General features: G+C 41.8%; 1 protein-coding gene across 1 annotated transcript in view; it reads right to left on the bottom strand.

The window, feature by feature from the left end:
- The window catches only part of LOC134866983 (E3 ubiquitin-protein ligase SH3RF3-like), a 93070-nt gene extending 81727 nt beyond the window's left edge, over positions 1 to 11343 (bottom strand). Inside the window, exon 1 of the mRNA XM_063887228.1 lies at positions 10653 to 11343. Within this exon, the coding sequence (XP_063743298.1) occupies positions 10653 to 11063 (411 nt within the window). The 5' untranslated portion in view covers positions 11064 to 11343. The remainder of the gene's footprint in view (positions 1 to 10652) is intronic.
- Between the last annotated feature and the right edge of the window lie 4048 nt (positions 11344 to 15391).

Below are 15391 nucleotides of genomic sequence, written 5' to 3' on the forward strand. Positions count from 1 at the left end.
GAATGTTACACAACAGTTTTATTATGTTTTTGTGTGAGGAACAATGCAATTAGAGGGAGGCGCTGTTTCTGTATTGTGAAGGTATATTAAACAACATGTTTTTTTCCCCCTTTTTCAATCAAACACATAGTGTTGGATATAAGATAAGATATGAATGACTTTATTGATCCCAGACTGGAAAATGTTTGTGTTGCAGCAGCATAATACAATACAAGTCATTGCACAAAGTAGAAAATAAAATCAAAATAATAAATAAACAATTCTAAAGGATGTACATAAAAGAAGAAATATAAATAAAAAATAAACCGGCATTATATATTTATATACAAAACAAGAGACCACTCCAAATTGATCTTAAATCTTTATCTCTACATGTGGCAGCCATTCCAGTGTCTGTTGAATTCCAACACAGAGAAAAATTGTCAGTAGTTTATAGAATACCATAAAATAAAATAAAAATTAATTTAACTCAATATCTGCATGTCTATAAATAATAAAACAAGACAAAACTATAATGCCGAAGTGGTCCCTTAATTATTTCTGCGGCTGTATATTTATACTGTACATATACAGTTGACTATGTACATAAATAATCAGTAAACTGTTAGACAAGCAAACACTATTGAAGTTAACAAATATAGAGCAGGATATTATATACATAGTAGTGAAGTGAATGGAATATTAAATACAAAGTAATGTAAATGTAATAAATGTGTCAAGGAGGTTCACAAAGAGAGGCTTAGGAGCAGAGAGTTCTCTGCCAGCCAGAGGTGAACTGTTGAACAGAGTTATAAGCACCAAGACACGAGGAAAGGACTAGTGTGTTTTAGCCACTTGGAAAGGACTGATGTTATGTAGCGTCGGCTCTGAAACTGTCTGTGTGGCCGTCGGAACTGAGGTGATGTTTTGAATGATATTCAGTGACACATAATTTTATAAAATGCATGGCACATGTACAAGAGAGGCTTTCCTTGCATGAAAAAAATGATCCAACTGATATTTGTTTGTTTGGTTAAAGTCCTAAAGAACTGCCAATAATAGATTAAGCAATAATTTCCGTAGTGAAAAGCTATCCTGATGTTTCCATTTTTCCAATTTCAACCGAATAATATGTCACCATTCCTCTGTCAGAAATGATTCGCTTGACCAGTGGAGTGACATCTCACCCTGATCTCCATAGTAACAATAGGACCGGGAATGAGGGGGTTAACCCTTAACCTAATGTGTGTGTGCCCATGTGTGTGTTTGTGCTACTGGGGGATGGGATTGATGGGATTCCACCCATACACCCGTGGGAATGGCAGGCAAGCTCCAAAGCTTGTTTAGGCTTTAACAGCCATTACACACACACACACACACACACACACACACACACACACACACACACACACACACACACACACACACACACACACACACACACACACACACACAATCTCATAACACCATCACCTGAGCTATAAGCTGCCCTCCGCCGCCACCATCCATCAATCCATCATCTGACCCAGCTCCTTCCTCCTCAACGTCCGAATCAGGATGACAGGGCCGAGGATGGGACTGATGCGAGCTGACACCAGGTCAACAACCAGGGTTTCCCGCGGCTGCCTAAGCAACGCATGCCTGCCGCCTTAACTAGGGTCTTAAAAAAAAAAAAGAAAAAAAGATCGATTTTCGCCGTGTTACTCTGTCCTGTTTTCTTTCATTCCAAACCGTGACCAACGCCCCCCCCCCCCCCCCCCCCCGGACAGCCCACCACCTTAACTAACACATTTTCTGAAGGAAACCCTGAACAACATTAGTGCAGCAACACTTGTGTGTAAAGGAAGTAGTACGGACATGCTATCTGGTCAGAGGACAGCAGGATTTGGAGTGGTACGCCATTGAACGAGAGTGCGTACTAGGCGAGGATGCTCGCTCAGTTTAGCGATGTCACTCTGTCACATTATATTATCAATATGATAAGCCATCTCCAGACTCTGATTTAAAGGTCTCATATTATGCTATATTTCGGATCACCCATTGTAGCATGCCTCATACCCCTCTATTTCAGCCCGGTTCCTGAAGTGCTGATTCTGTGACTGTCGCTTTAAATGTGAGCTGAGCTGAAGCTGGCCACAGCGTGTCTGAAGAGACAAGTTTTTAACGGAGGAACTCAGCTAAACGCTGCCGTGATTAAACCCCAGATTATGTTCAAAACCACATCAAGCATTATTTCTGAAACACTGCTCAGTGTTTACCACTAGAACAGAGACATTATATGTATTATATATACAACTCTAAGTCTCTCCTGCAGACATGCTGCTGAATACACAGACACACAGAGGTGCTGCGGAGGGGATTCAGCTCACGACTGTATATTGCGGATGATAGGTTGGGACGTGTCACGTGGGCAGGACGTTGCCAGGAGTTCAATGTAACGGCAGACCACGTTTCAATTATGACGTCATATCGGCAGCAAATCTGGATCAGCTCGTTCGTACCCCCGTTTTTAGAGATGTGGGTAAGGAGGAAAAGAGAGAAAACTTTGTGAGTCTCCTTACATAGCTGGGACGAACATATTGATGTATAAAAGACAGCAAAAAGTGCATTTTGCATAATAGGGGACCTTTAAGATCGGTGTACTTAGCAAGCAAGTAATTTCCTCCATTGGTTTCTTGGCAATTATTCCACAACTTGCATTACTCAGATAAAAGAAGAGGAAAGAACTGTGGAGGAAACATTAACACAGTACAATTTTGGCAAGGAAATGGTTGAAAGTAAAAAATGTTACAAGCTGTGGGCAGCTTTATTGCAAACCATCCGAAATCCATTCCGTGTCTACTAGGGAAACATTTCATTGGTAAACAAAAACACAAGCATGGAAATAAATGAATGCATACTGCTGTATATGTTTCAATACACACACACACACACACACACACACACACACACACACACACACACACACACACACACACACACACACACACACACACACACACACACACACACACACACACAGCATAATCCCCAAGAGCTCCCAGGAGATGCAGAGCATAGTCGTCGAGTTTTAACTACTGCTTAAATGTCAGGGTGGGCATTAGTGTGTGTGTGAGTGTGTGTGTGTGTGTGTGTGGAGGGAAGCTTCATTATGTGGTAACACTGAAATTAATTAAGTTTTCTTCAGACAAACATCAGCGAGAAAGCAAAAAGGAGATGTGTGTGTGTGTTCAACAATCTGGGTTGGAAAGGGTTGAAAAGGCAGATTTTTTCACTTTCTCACAGCTACACAGAAATTCATCTTCTCAAGACTATCTCTCCGGACACATTGCTCACTCTTTGCATGTGTGTGTGTGTGTGTGTGTGTGTGTGTGTGTGTGTGTGTGTGTGTGTTTTTGCATACAATGTCAGGCCTTCGTTCAGTATTTATGAAGTGAGGAGGGTAATGTCGAGGTAATGACTGAGAGCTTGTTGTTTACCGTCACGGATCTAATGAATGTGCCGGCCTGTCCTTCTGTGAGCGTATGTGTGTGTGTGTGTGTGTGTGTGTGTGTGTGTGTGTGTGTGTGTGTGTGTGTGTGTGTGTGTGTGTGTGTGTGTGTGTGTGTGTGTGTGTGTCTGTTTGTGTGTGTGTGTTTGTGTTTGTGTGTGTGAGAGAGAAGAGACATAGAAAAATGAGGCTTTCTCACTCTGTGTTATTTGTTCAAGTGTGGGAGATATCCAGATGAACTATGAATGGAGCTGCAGCGCGTGTGTTTGCTGTGAGTTTCAGAGTGAGGACCTGCTGGTCTACAGTACTTCTTCAAAGGGCCGCTGCTGGACTTTGGTTTTAGGGTTGGGGTTAGGCCTTGTGTGTGAGGATTATGCGGGGCTTCCAAAGGGGAAATAGTCTGTTACCAATCCCTGTAATGATCCTTTTAGTCTTTTGTGTCATATTGTCACACACACACACACACACACACACACACACACACACACACACACACACACACACACACACAAAGACATTAGAATGACAGGGCAAAGCAACGTCTCACTCCAGAGATCAAAGCGCGGGGCAACGTTGGGCGTCACCACAGCAACCCCAGGTAAATACAGGTAAGAGGGAACATCAAGGGTTGGGGTCATTATGGGACACGGCTTTAACGAGAACTGGACAGGAGGGGTTTGAAAAGTCGATAGTTATAGGTCTCTGGTAGGTTTAGCGCAGTTTATCTTATTACGTGTTAGATTATTGATTATTGACTGCATTGGGTGTTTGACAAGAACTGATTTTGATGTGTAATTGTAATAGACAAAGCTGTTCCAAGGAGAACATCATTCTGGCTGGTTTATTGTGTTGTTGTGATGATCAAAACCCATAATGTTTAATACGTTCAGCACAGAGCAAGACTTTCCCACACAGAAACCTCTCTGTGACAGACGGTAGAAAAAGATAAATAGATCAGCTTTATGCATACCAAGCAGAAACCTGGGTCAGTCCCTTAAGTGTAAAAGAGAGACCACATAATCAATTAGGCTCCATTCTCACAGAACAATACACTCCTTCAGGACGTATACCTGCCAAGGCAGACCGGCAAAGGCCGGTAAAAATTCATGAATTAATGAGGGTCCTCCACCAGTGTAGCTACTGGGGACGGTTTTAATAACATTTTAATTCTTCATGTGCAGACTTTAGTATTCGTCGATTAAAAAAACGTTTACAATTTCCTGACAACTGATCAAATTAAAGCAAATCAAAGCTAAAGACTCATTCTGTTCCGTGGGAAAATTAGATCATTGTACTGTTTTTGCTCTGTATGAGCTACATTTGTCCAAGGCAAGAAATGACGGAGCAATTAAAACCAAGAATGATGACTTTGAAGAGGTTTTCTAAGCAGGCTAGAAAACATTTACAGATTATGTACATCCTACATGGGTGCCTAATCCTCCAAATACGTAATGTCAATGATAGAATCTGCGAATACATACAATTATAGAACATCAGGGCACACAAAGCAGATTTCTGTCCAACAACATACAAGTATCTGATCAGCAAATAAGGAATTTGTTTTAAAATGCTTAATCTTCCAAGCGTTAGAAGTATTTTGTCAGCTTAACTTGGTCTGAGTTCCAAGAAACAACATTCTATTGAAGTCTGGTGACACATTTGTTTGGGATCACACGATAAGAACAAGCAAACAACAAGCAGAATAAACAGAAAGGCTCAAAGCATGACCTCCTTGGCAACAGCAACAAGAGCAGTCACCATAGCTACAGGAAGTGTGGAGTCGCTGCTGGTCTTTGATGTTACTAAAGACCTTAAAAAACCTGGATTATGATCCCATTATTTACCTGTGTAATGTCAGGAAAATCATTCCCACTCTCCTCCACTATGACACACGACCTGCATTCAAATGAACTTTCAACATCCTGTATGCCGTGAATCTGAAAGATGATTGGATAAAAAACACAGTCGATCGACAGTATTGCAATTAAAGTATTATAATATTATAAAATGTGCAATGAAGGAGCCTTGCTGTGAGTTTAAGCAGCTGGTTCCTGATGAGCATCTTGTCCTAACCCAGAACAAAAAATATCAGATCATGTCTCATAGAAATGTATTCCAGCGCTATTATTCAGAGTACATGACACCGCTACATTGTGTAAACACCTCTTCTGTTTGCATACTGTAGGCTGTGTGTCTTCGCACTGCTGTCTGTGAACGGAGAGTCATCTCTTCAACAGCTGATAAACACCCCTGCAGCCGAGGGACGAGCTGAGATGCAGCCAGAGTCATCAGCTGCTAAACAGGCGCCACGTTTCTGCTTTGTTGGTAAAAAGAGCAAAGAGCAAGAGGACATGACCTACCAGATGAAACCAGCGACTTCTCAGCTAAATTACATTATTACAGTTTTATCCTTCCCAGTCTTGTGTTTCTAATGTTTTTTTTCTGAAATCAAAGAATTCAATTCAATTCCTCAAGGCTTTTCCACATGTTCTGGATCTTTGCGCACCATGAAGGCATGCCACAAAAACTGTTTTCATCAAAGATTCAACGTATTTTATATACAAATGGTTATTTAAGGGATTAATAATTCCTTCGACTTCCCACAGAGCAAGGCAAAGAAAAATAAATGATCAGCATTGATACACTCTCTTATTGGTGAATGAAGAAAGTCGGCAACGCAAGCACAAACACCACAAACAGCTGACTCAGCATTTCGGCCTCTTCTGCTATTTCCATAGCAACACATTCATTCTCATGTACAACCCTCAACACCTGATGGAGAGTGTTTGCGTTTGACCCGTGTGACTCCTTCTGTAACAATAAATGGTGTGTGTGTGTGTGTGTGTGTGTGTGTGTGTGTGTGTGTGTGTGTGTGTGTGTGTGTGTGTGTATGTGTGTACTGCATTAGTGTGTCACTCAAAGTCAGATTTCACTCCCTTTGCGAGAACCCTGCTCATGGGGTGCACACACACACACACACACACACACACACACACACACACACACACACACACACACACACACACACACACACACACACACACACACACACACACACACACACACACACACACACACACACACACACACACACAGTTAGAAAAGATTAATTCACACCTTCATCACAGAGCAATGGTCCCAAGGGGGGCTCAGGGAGACATGGGCAAAGGGACTGCAGGGCAGAGGGTAATGGGTTATATACAGTGGGGCAAAAAAGTATTTAGTCAGCCACCAATTGTGCAAGTTCTCCCATTTAAAAAGATGAGAGAGGCCTGTAATGGGGGAAACAATCCAGGAAATCACATTGTAGGATTTTTAATGAATTAATTGGTAAATTCCTCGGTAAAATAAGTATTTGGTCACCTACAAACAAGCAAGATTTCTGGCTCTCACAGACCTGTAACTTCTTCTTTAAGAGGCTCCTCTGTCCTCCACTTGTTACCTGTATTAATGGCACCTTTTTGAACTCGTTATCAGTATAAAAGACACCTGTCCACAACCTCAAACAGTCATACTCTAAACTCCACTATGGCCAAGACCAAAGAGCTGTCAAAGGAGACCAGAGACAAAATTGTAGACCTGCACCAGGCTGGGAAAACTGAATCTGCAATAGGTAAGCAGCTTGGTGTGAAGAAATCAACTGTGGGAGCAATTATTAGAAAATGGAAGACATACAAGACCACTGCTAATCTCCCTCAATCTGGGGCTCCACTCAAGATCTCACCCCGTGGGGTCAAATGATCACAAGAACGGTGAGCAAAAATCCCAGAACCACACGGGGGGACCTAGTGAATGACCTGCAGAGAGCTGGGACCAAAGTAACAGAGGCTACCATCAGTAACACACTATGCCGCCAGGGACTTAAATCCTGCAGTTCCAGACGTGTCCCCCTGCTTAAGCCAGTACATGTCCAGGCCCGTCTGAAGTTTGCTAGAGGGCATTTGGATGATCCAGAAGAGGATTGGGAGAATGTCATATGGTCAGATGAAACCAAAATAGAACTTTTTGGTAAAAACTCAACTCGTCGTGTTTGGAGGAGAAAGAATGCAGAGTTGCATCCAAAGAACACCATACCTACTGTGAAGCATGGGGGTGGAAACATCATGCTTTGGGGCTGTTTTTCTGCAAAGGGACAAGGACGACTGATCCGTGTAAAGGAAAGAATGAATGGGGCCATGTATCGTGAGATTTTGAGTGAAAACCTCCTTCCATCAGCAAGGGCACTGAAGATGAAGCGTGGCTGGGTCTTTCAGCATGACAATGATCCCAAACACACCGCCAGGGCAACGAAGGAGTGGCTTCGTAAGAAGCATTTCAAGGTCCTGGAGTGGCCTAGCCAGTCTCCAGATCTCAACCCCATAGAAAATCTTTGGAGGGAGTGAAAGTCCGTGTTGCCCAGCGATAGCCCCAAAACATCACTGCTTTAGAGGAGATCTGCATGGAGGAATGGGCCAAAATACCAGCAACAGTGTGTGAAAACCTTGTGAAGACTTACAGAAAACGTTTGACCTCTGTCATTGCCAACAAAGGGTATATAACAAAGTATTGAGATGAACTTTTGTTATTGACCAAATACTTATTTTCCACAATAATTTGAAAATAAATTCTTTAAAAATCCTACAATGTGATTTCCTGGATTTTTTTTTCTCATTCTGTCTCTCAGTTGAGGTATACCTATGATGAAAATTACAGGCCTCTCTCATCTTTTTAAATGGGAAAACTTGCACAATTGGTGGCTGACTAAATACTTTTTTGCCCCACTGTATGTAGGTGTGGTGTGTGTGTTGTGTGTGTCTGCAGTTAAAATGCTCTCCCTATTAGGGCTCCTCAAACTGACACAGCCTGCAGTGTGTATAGTTCTGCGTGTGAGTGCATGCCACATCCATGTATTCCCTCTCTGTAGGTTAACACTCGTTCAGCCGAACAACTTGACATTCAAATATTAAACATTTCCTGGCTCAAGTCTTTCAATCAGGATGTTTAGAAAGAGGATTTGTCTAAAAATGTAAAATAAATGCTATATTGCAGCATGTCTCTTTAGTATATTCATTTGTTTCTTCATGTACCGGGTATCGCAATCGCACTATGGGGACCGCTAAAGTTTATTGAGTGAATTGAAATGGAGTGTTAAGTGTTAGAGGAAATGTCACTGAGGGTTTGGATTCCTGTTCATCGCCATAAATGAGTGACTACTCACTGCTGCCGCACTTCATCACACCATTGCACTCCGCTGCTTCAATCAATGGTCCAGCCTGCCTGATAGCTTCTGTCGTACCGAGGAGGGGTGTGTGCAGGCTGATTGCAATGCCTTTGTTAGCCCGGTGGTTCATTACATCCCATCCCTTATTGGAAACATTACTAAACTCAGAGAAAAAGCTGCTGAATGGGAAACATGAACACACCTGCCCACGACCAACCTCATCCCATTTAGGAGTAATCACACAACATAACATCTCCTTAGACAAATACAGTAAATCTGTCTTTACAAGTTAGTACACAACGTTTTTAAAAGGCAAACATGTGAGTAAAGCTGGCAGTGAGGTGAGGTCATGCCTTTTGATTCTTGTTTTTTCAAATTACCACAGCTAACATCATGATAAACAGCTGTCAATAGAGATTGTGTGGAGTTCTTGACTTTTAACAGACAAAATACGATGTTTTGTCATTTTATAAAATATGCCTTTATCTTCATGGACATTTTGTCTGGAGCTTCAACGCTTAAATAATAATCACATTGATTGAAAGAAAAATAATGGCCTAATATTGTAGCTTGATAATAAAAAAAACATGCTTTTTCAGGCTCTAATATGTTGATTGCCTGTATTCATTTATCTTTCTCGCACTGACAACACATTTAAAGACATCACCTGGGACATTTTTCACTATCTAAATCCTGCTAGGGACCAAATCCAGAAATATAATATGCAGATTCATTAATAATGAAAATGAATGTTAGTTTCAGCCCTACATGTACGCTCCAGTTGGTGTGAAATATGCACACTTGGTAGGAATAAAATAAAAAGAAAAGATATTATCTGCCCTTGAATAAAACCATTGAATAGTTTCTCATAAGGCATTTTTAGGAAATGTGAAAAGTTGTTAACTGCAGCTCTAGATTTGCACCTCATTATGCTGAAGCTTCTAGGAAATGAAAGTGCAATAAAACTGGGTTTTTCTATCTCATCACGACTGCCTGCCGTTTTTCAAGATTTGTGTGTAAGATCTTAGAAACCAATTGGAGGCGAGATGACAAGCAACATATCTTGCAGTGCTGATGCCATCACATTTTCTGTCTAATTGCCACATTACAGCCACATTCTTCAACATGCCTCACATCACAGCCGCCAGACAATGCATAGGATGAACTGCAAAGCAAGCAAACAAGGTTCTCCATTCCTCTCCCACTGAGCTTGGGTTATGAAACATCCCACTGCTGCAGCCTGTGGGCAACTGTGCTTCACCAGGACTATGGCAACGACACAGACAGGTGTCCCTCTTTCGTCCACTTAGTTCAGCTTAATCCTACCTCAGTGGCATCAAAGGAAAGACACCCTCATTATGATACCAAAGTAGTGCTACATCAGGGAATATTACAGGTGATAAGTCAGCAAAACAATCAATAGACAGCAGTATGCATCAGTCAATAGATGTTTGTGTCATCAGCAACTGCACGACAAAGCACTGCACTGCTGTTCTCTTATTCTTTCTTTCTCCATGTTCCATAACTTGGTCTCAGTCACCAAGTTTGTTCCCCATCCCAGGCAGTTATCGAATAATTATGGTGAAATCAGACTCAATGTTTGAACAGTCAGCATATATTAAAGATTTACATATACACCAGCAGTGTACCTGAGCAGACAGCATGCTGTACACACTGTTCCCCTGCAAACAGCAGAGCAAAACAATGGGGAATTGGTCTGAACTACTGCCCTAAAATTCAGACCTGCCCTAAAAATTTTCTTCCACCAACGCTTGATGCTATACTGGGCAGCAGGGAACACATCCTGAAGTTGTTATTATGTTTTTTGCATGCTGAATTGAAACTAAGTATCACTGACTTCTTCGCAAAATGAGTGTTTTAGTGAATAAACGACAATCCATGTAACGGTGAAACATGTAAACATTGTTTGCTGCTCTTCATTGAGAGACACATGCACATATAGATGGTGGGAAAGTCGCCTACCTTAACAGGGGAGCTCCTGACGGCTACGGGCAGCTCTCTGATCGCACTGCCCGGGGGAGAAGCGCATATCCCGGCTGCGTACCCCTGCAGCGAGCCCCCGGCCAGGGACAGCCTCGCTCCTACTCCTCCTCCGTTGCCTCGCTGCTGCGGCCGCTGCTTAATACCGTCCAGCAGGCGAACCAGGAGGATGTTCGCTGGCAGGTCGTCCACCCCGCAGTCCACCAAGATGCGGCACTCCGGGCAGCGGAGCTCGTTACGGGAGCTGAGAATGTTTTCCAGGCAGCGACGGCAGAAGGTGTGCTGGCACGGCAGAACCTTGGCCGTGGTGTCCAGGCGCTCCAGGCACACCGAGCACTCCAGCAGATCCAGCAGAGACGAAGACTCGTCCATGTCGGCGGAGAGGGTGAGCATCTGGGCTTCAGAGTCTGTGGGGACGCCGCGGTGACTGGCTCGTGTACCGAAGATAAGAACCGGGGGCGCAGAACATGCTGGGAGGCGACGGACGCCCCGCGACAGAGTCCTCGCGCCGAACAGTTTACCGCTGTGGTGTGAATGTTCTCCGCTGGTCCGTACCTCGCTCCGACTCCCTCAACGTGTTTGTGTTTCTCGCTTCCTCCCTCTGTGTCTCCCCCTCTCTCCAGCAGCTGTGCAGAAAGCGGTGAGGTCACGCTCTCATCATCATCATCCGCGCGCCGATCAGAACTGCGGCGCGCGCTCATGCACTAGAAACAGATTGATACAGACTGAGAGCGAGAGAGAGAGAGAGAGAGAGAGAGAGAGAGAGGGAGAGAGAGGTGCACAGCAGGTCAGGTTTTCTCTTCTCATCTTCACACTGAATTGATAAAAAAAATAAACCCACAAACTTAAACCTGAGAGCATGTTGAAAGATGTTCTGTCACTTGCTCACAAAGAAAAGCTAGTAACCTCATAGTCATAAACTCAAAACAGTTGAGCATCAATTCACAAAATTGTCAGCTGAATTATAGGCGCAAAGTATTGTCGCTGGCAATACTTTTTCAAGAGATGTTGCCCAAGTTTGAGCATGACTGATCATTCAGAACATATTTAAAAACAAGCAGATTGTTTTGCTCTGTCATGTTTTGGTTTCTTTTTAATATATTTTAAACTTAAACTGAAGCAGTTCTCAACCTGTCAAAGCCATTTGACAGGCAAAGAGATCCCTTCCATTACCTCAGGAGTTACATCCAGCTGGAAATCAACAAAATTAGTTTATGGCGACATCTGGTGGTTAACACCAGCTTATCTTTTAGTTTTCAACCTGGTTCAAACAATTTAAATCTCAAACAAGTTATAATTTAAACGGGAAATGTTCTGGAATTTCCCATAATATGAACTAAAAAGCCAGACACAACATTGGTATTACTGGAATGGTTGTGAATGGACACAACATCAACAAAACATTTAGAAAAAGCCAATAACCTTTCTCGAAACTGAGGGGATAGATATTATTATCGTAGTAAAGTGAATCTATATTAAAGGAAATGTACCAATATAAAGTACAATAAGGTATAGTGTAATTTGAAAGAGGGGTAATATGGATAACAACTGTCAGTAGGTTCGCAGAAACAACAGCAGCCATGGATAATGCATTTACAGATGACAGACAGGCTAAATTAAAAAGGGTTATTGTTATACATTCTAAGATGTGTGTGTGTGTGTGTGTGTGTGTGTGTGTGTGTGTGTGTGTGTGTGTGTGTGTGTGTGTGTGTGTGTGTGTGTGTGTGTGTGTGTGTGTGTTGTGTGTGTGTTTGTGTGTGTGTGTGTGTGTGTGTGTGTGTGTGTGTGTGTGTGTGTGTGTGTGTGTGTGTGTGTGTGTGTGTGTGTGTGTGTGTGTGTGTTTCTCAGCCATGACTGCTCTCTCTGTCCACCTGTTCAGACCTGCTCTGCACTATCATTCAGCCCTGAAGGGGTAGGGAGTGATTGAGCCAAATGTGTGTCCCGGTGTATGTGTGATACAATGACGCCTTCCTGGATGAGGGGTGGGCCCACTACTCACCACCCACGATGAAAAGCAGAGGGAGGACTGCTTAGGCATACAATGAGAAGGCGGGAGTGTGTTTGTTTGTGCGTGGGTTTGCAACCTACTGTATTTACACTGATTAATCAGACACTGGGAATGTCTGCTACATTTTTTCAAAAGGCAGTACCTAAATACCCCTGCCGGTGTATTGCAGTTTTCCTATTATATGCTATAATGTAATATAAATATAATAGAAAAGATAATAAATTATTGTAAGCTCTTAGTGTGCAAAAGGTAGACATGTGTCTTGGTTTGCATGTGCCAAATTTGAAAGAAATTGTACACTAAAACAAATAATATTACATTTACATAAAAACACAATACAAAAGCTTCACTAAAAGGAGTCAGGTGCTCGATTGACAAGGCCGAATCAAAGTTAAATTAATTAATATAAAATGATGTGCACTAAAGAAGCAAGGTAGTTTTAAACACTGTCAATAACAGTCGAAATAATAAACATGATAAAATCTGGCCAATTTATTAAACTTAATTGAGACTGAGACAAACTCATTTACTCCAGCAGTCCTTGAACACTGTATGGCTGTAAATGGTATAAATCAAAGTGGCATAAATTAAATATTTTATAGTAACTATAAATGCAAAATGACAGTCATTATAAACCCTAAAATCAAAAGAAAACAATATGTAGAAAGAGCTTCTACTCATAAACTGGAGAAAAAAAAAACACACATGAAGGTCAATTCTCGAGCAGCAGTCATGACTTGAAGATTTTCTTCTCTATTCCCCTTACATTTCATCTTCAGAGACCTGCCATTCTTATTGGTTCCCCCATGGCTGCGAGACATTGCAATGCTACAGTAATGCAGCCACTGAAAACATTTGTGTATGTTGTTGTTGTCAAGCTTTGATTCTGAATGCCTCGCTATAACGCAGCGGCCCACAAGTGCTGGCAACGAGCCCAAATGCATGGTGTCTCTCTCTCTGTTTATCATACCCACTCATGTCTCAGGCCCTGCGTGTTTCATCTGCCTAATACAATTCTCCACAGCCAATAATTCAGAATTAGAGGGGAACTACAGGGAGAGAGGAACAAAAAATGATTGTTGGATGAAAATCCCCTCAATCCATTTAAGCAGCATGGTCGGGGCTCCCTGCAGGACGTATTGCCGTCAATAACAAACAAGAAGTGGATGCTGTTTAAACAGGAGACGGGTCAATTAGGGATGGAAAGCACTTTGCAGATACATGGGTTAAACAGCTCTGTTTGATGTAAATAACATTTACACATACGTGCAATGAAAGCCTACTGCACATGATAGGACATGTTGTTATATACTATGCAAAATTATTCAGTGTATGCAGAAACTGTACATGTTATATTCATTTTTGAATGCACTTTACTCATATACTCAGTGGGAATACTTGTTTTATTAAATGGTGTGTCCATGTCCAGGTTATGTCGTTTCAAGCACTGATTGGCATATTATGACATGCTAAGCAGACCTTTTGAAGGCCCTTCCCCCCCTTAAAATTGTATTATTGCTTTTTTTTCTCTCCTTCCTGAGGGTAGAGGGTCAGTCAAGGGTGCCAAGTTTGTTTGAGGCTTGCCAAGGTAAGTTAGTTCGGCCTCTAATGTGTTTCCAACAGTCTTTCAGTGCACGACGCGCTGTACTTTATTTTAGCCGCACACTGTATTGTGATATTAGCAATAAACAGCATAATTATTTTGTAATTGAATGTTGTCCCTTGGGAAATTATTGTGATGATGAGCTAAGAAAATGAACTTGAGTTGACCTGACACTGCATTCATTTTATTTTAATATTGTTTTTATTCTCCATCAACCTCATTTAGCTCCAAGGTTCACCCAAGTTTCATGTGCTCATCTTTTATCCTAGTCTTTATCGATGATATCCATAATAACTCACATTCCTTCATCATTGCTATGCAAACAACCACTTCCTCCTATTGACTGAGAATAAGGGGGAAAGATTTATTCATATTGCCTGAGACGATCAAATATAATGAATATTTAGTGTGTGTATGTGTGTGTGTGTGTGTGTGTGTGTGTGTGTGTGTGTGTGTGTGTGTGTGTGTGTGTGTGTGTGTGTGTGTGTGTGTGTGTGTGTGTGTGCGTGTGTGTGTGTGTGTACCTATACCATACACCTTTCTCCTTATCGACCAATGTCCTTCGTTCATGCAAAAGTAGGTTATCTGACATGGTAGTTACCATGGCAACCGGTTCTTTGCTTCCTCGTTGAAGAGTAGTTGGAGGATGAGTGTGTTTTCACAGACAATGTGCAAGGGGGAGGGGGGGGGGATATTAACAGGGGTGCTAACAAGGTCAGAGTCTATGGGAGGTCTGTTTGTACAGCGTGTGTGTGTTCTTAAAGTAATACAAGTAAAAGTAAGTTAAAATGACCAAATAAAAATAAATAAGGTGGAAAGAGTGAAAAGAAAAGTCAAAGCAGCAAATATACACTGCAGAAATACAATTTTACAAGAACAAATCTAATCATGGATGTAATCTTACATTATTAAATGTACAAAGGTCTTACATTTGATATATGTTACTTGCTGGAAAACTTGGTGAATATATACGCGCCCTGGTGACCAATAAAGTGTTATTGGTAGCTAATGTCAACATTTTTTTTTTGTTGATTTTAAATTGCAACAGTTATCTGCAATTGGAAAGTAACCAGTCATTTAAGTTAGCACAAACCTAATGAAGTAAAAAGC

This window comes from Eleginops maclovinus, chromosome 7 (assembly GCF_036324505.1).
Source record: "Eleginops maclovinus isolate JMC-PN-2008 ecotype Puerto Natales chromosome 7, JC_Emac_rtc_rv5, whole genome shotgun sequence".
NCBI lineage: Eukaryota > Metazoa > Chordata > Actinopteri > Perciformes > Eleginopidae > Eleginops > Eleginops maclovinus.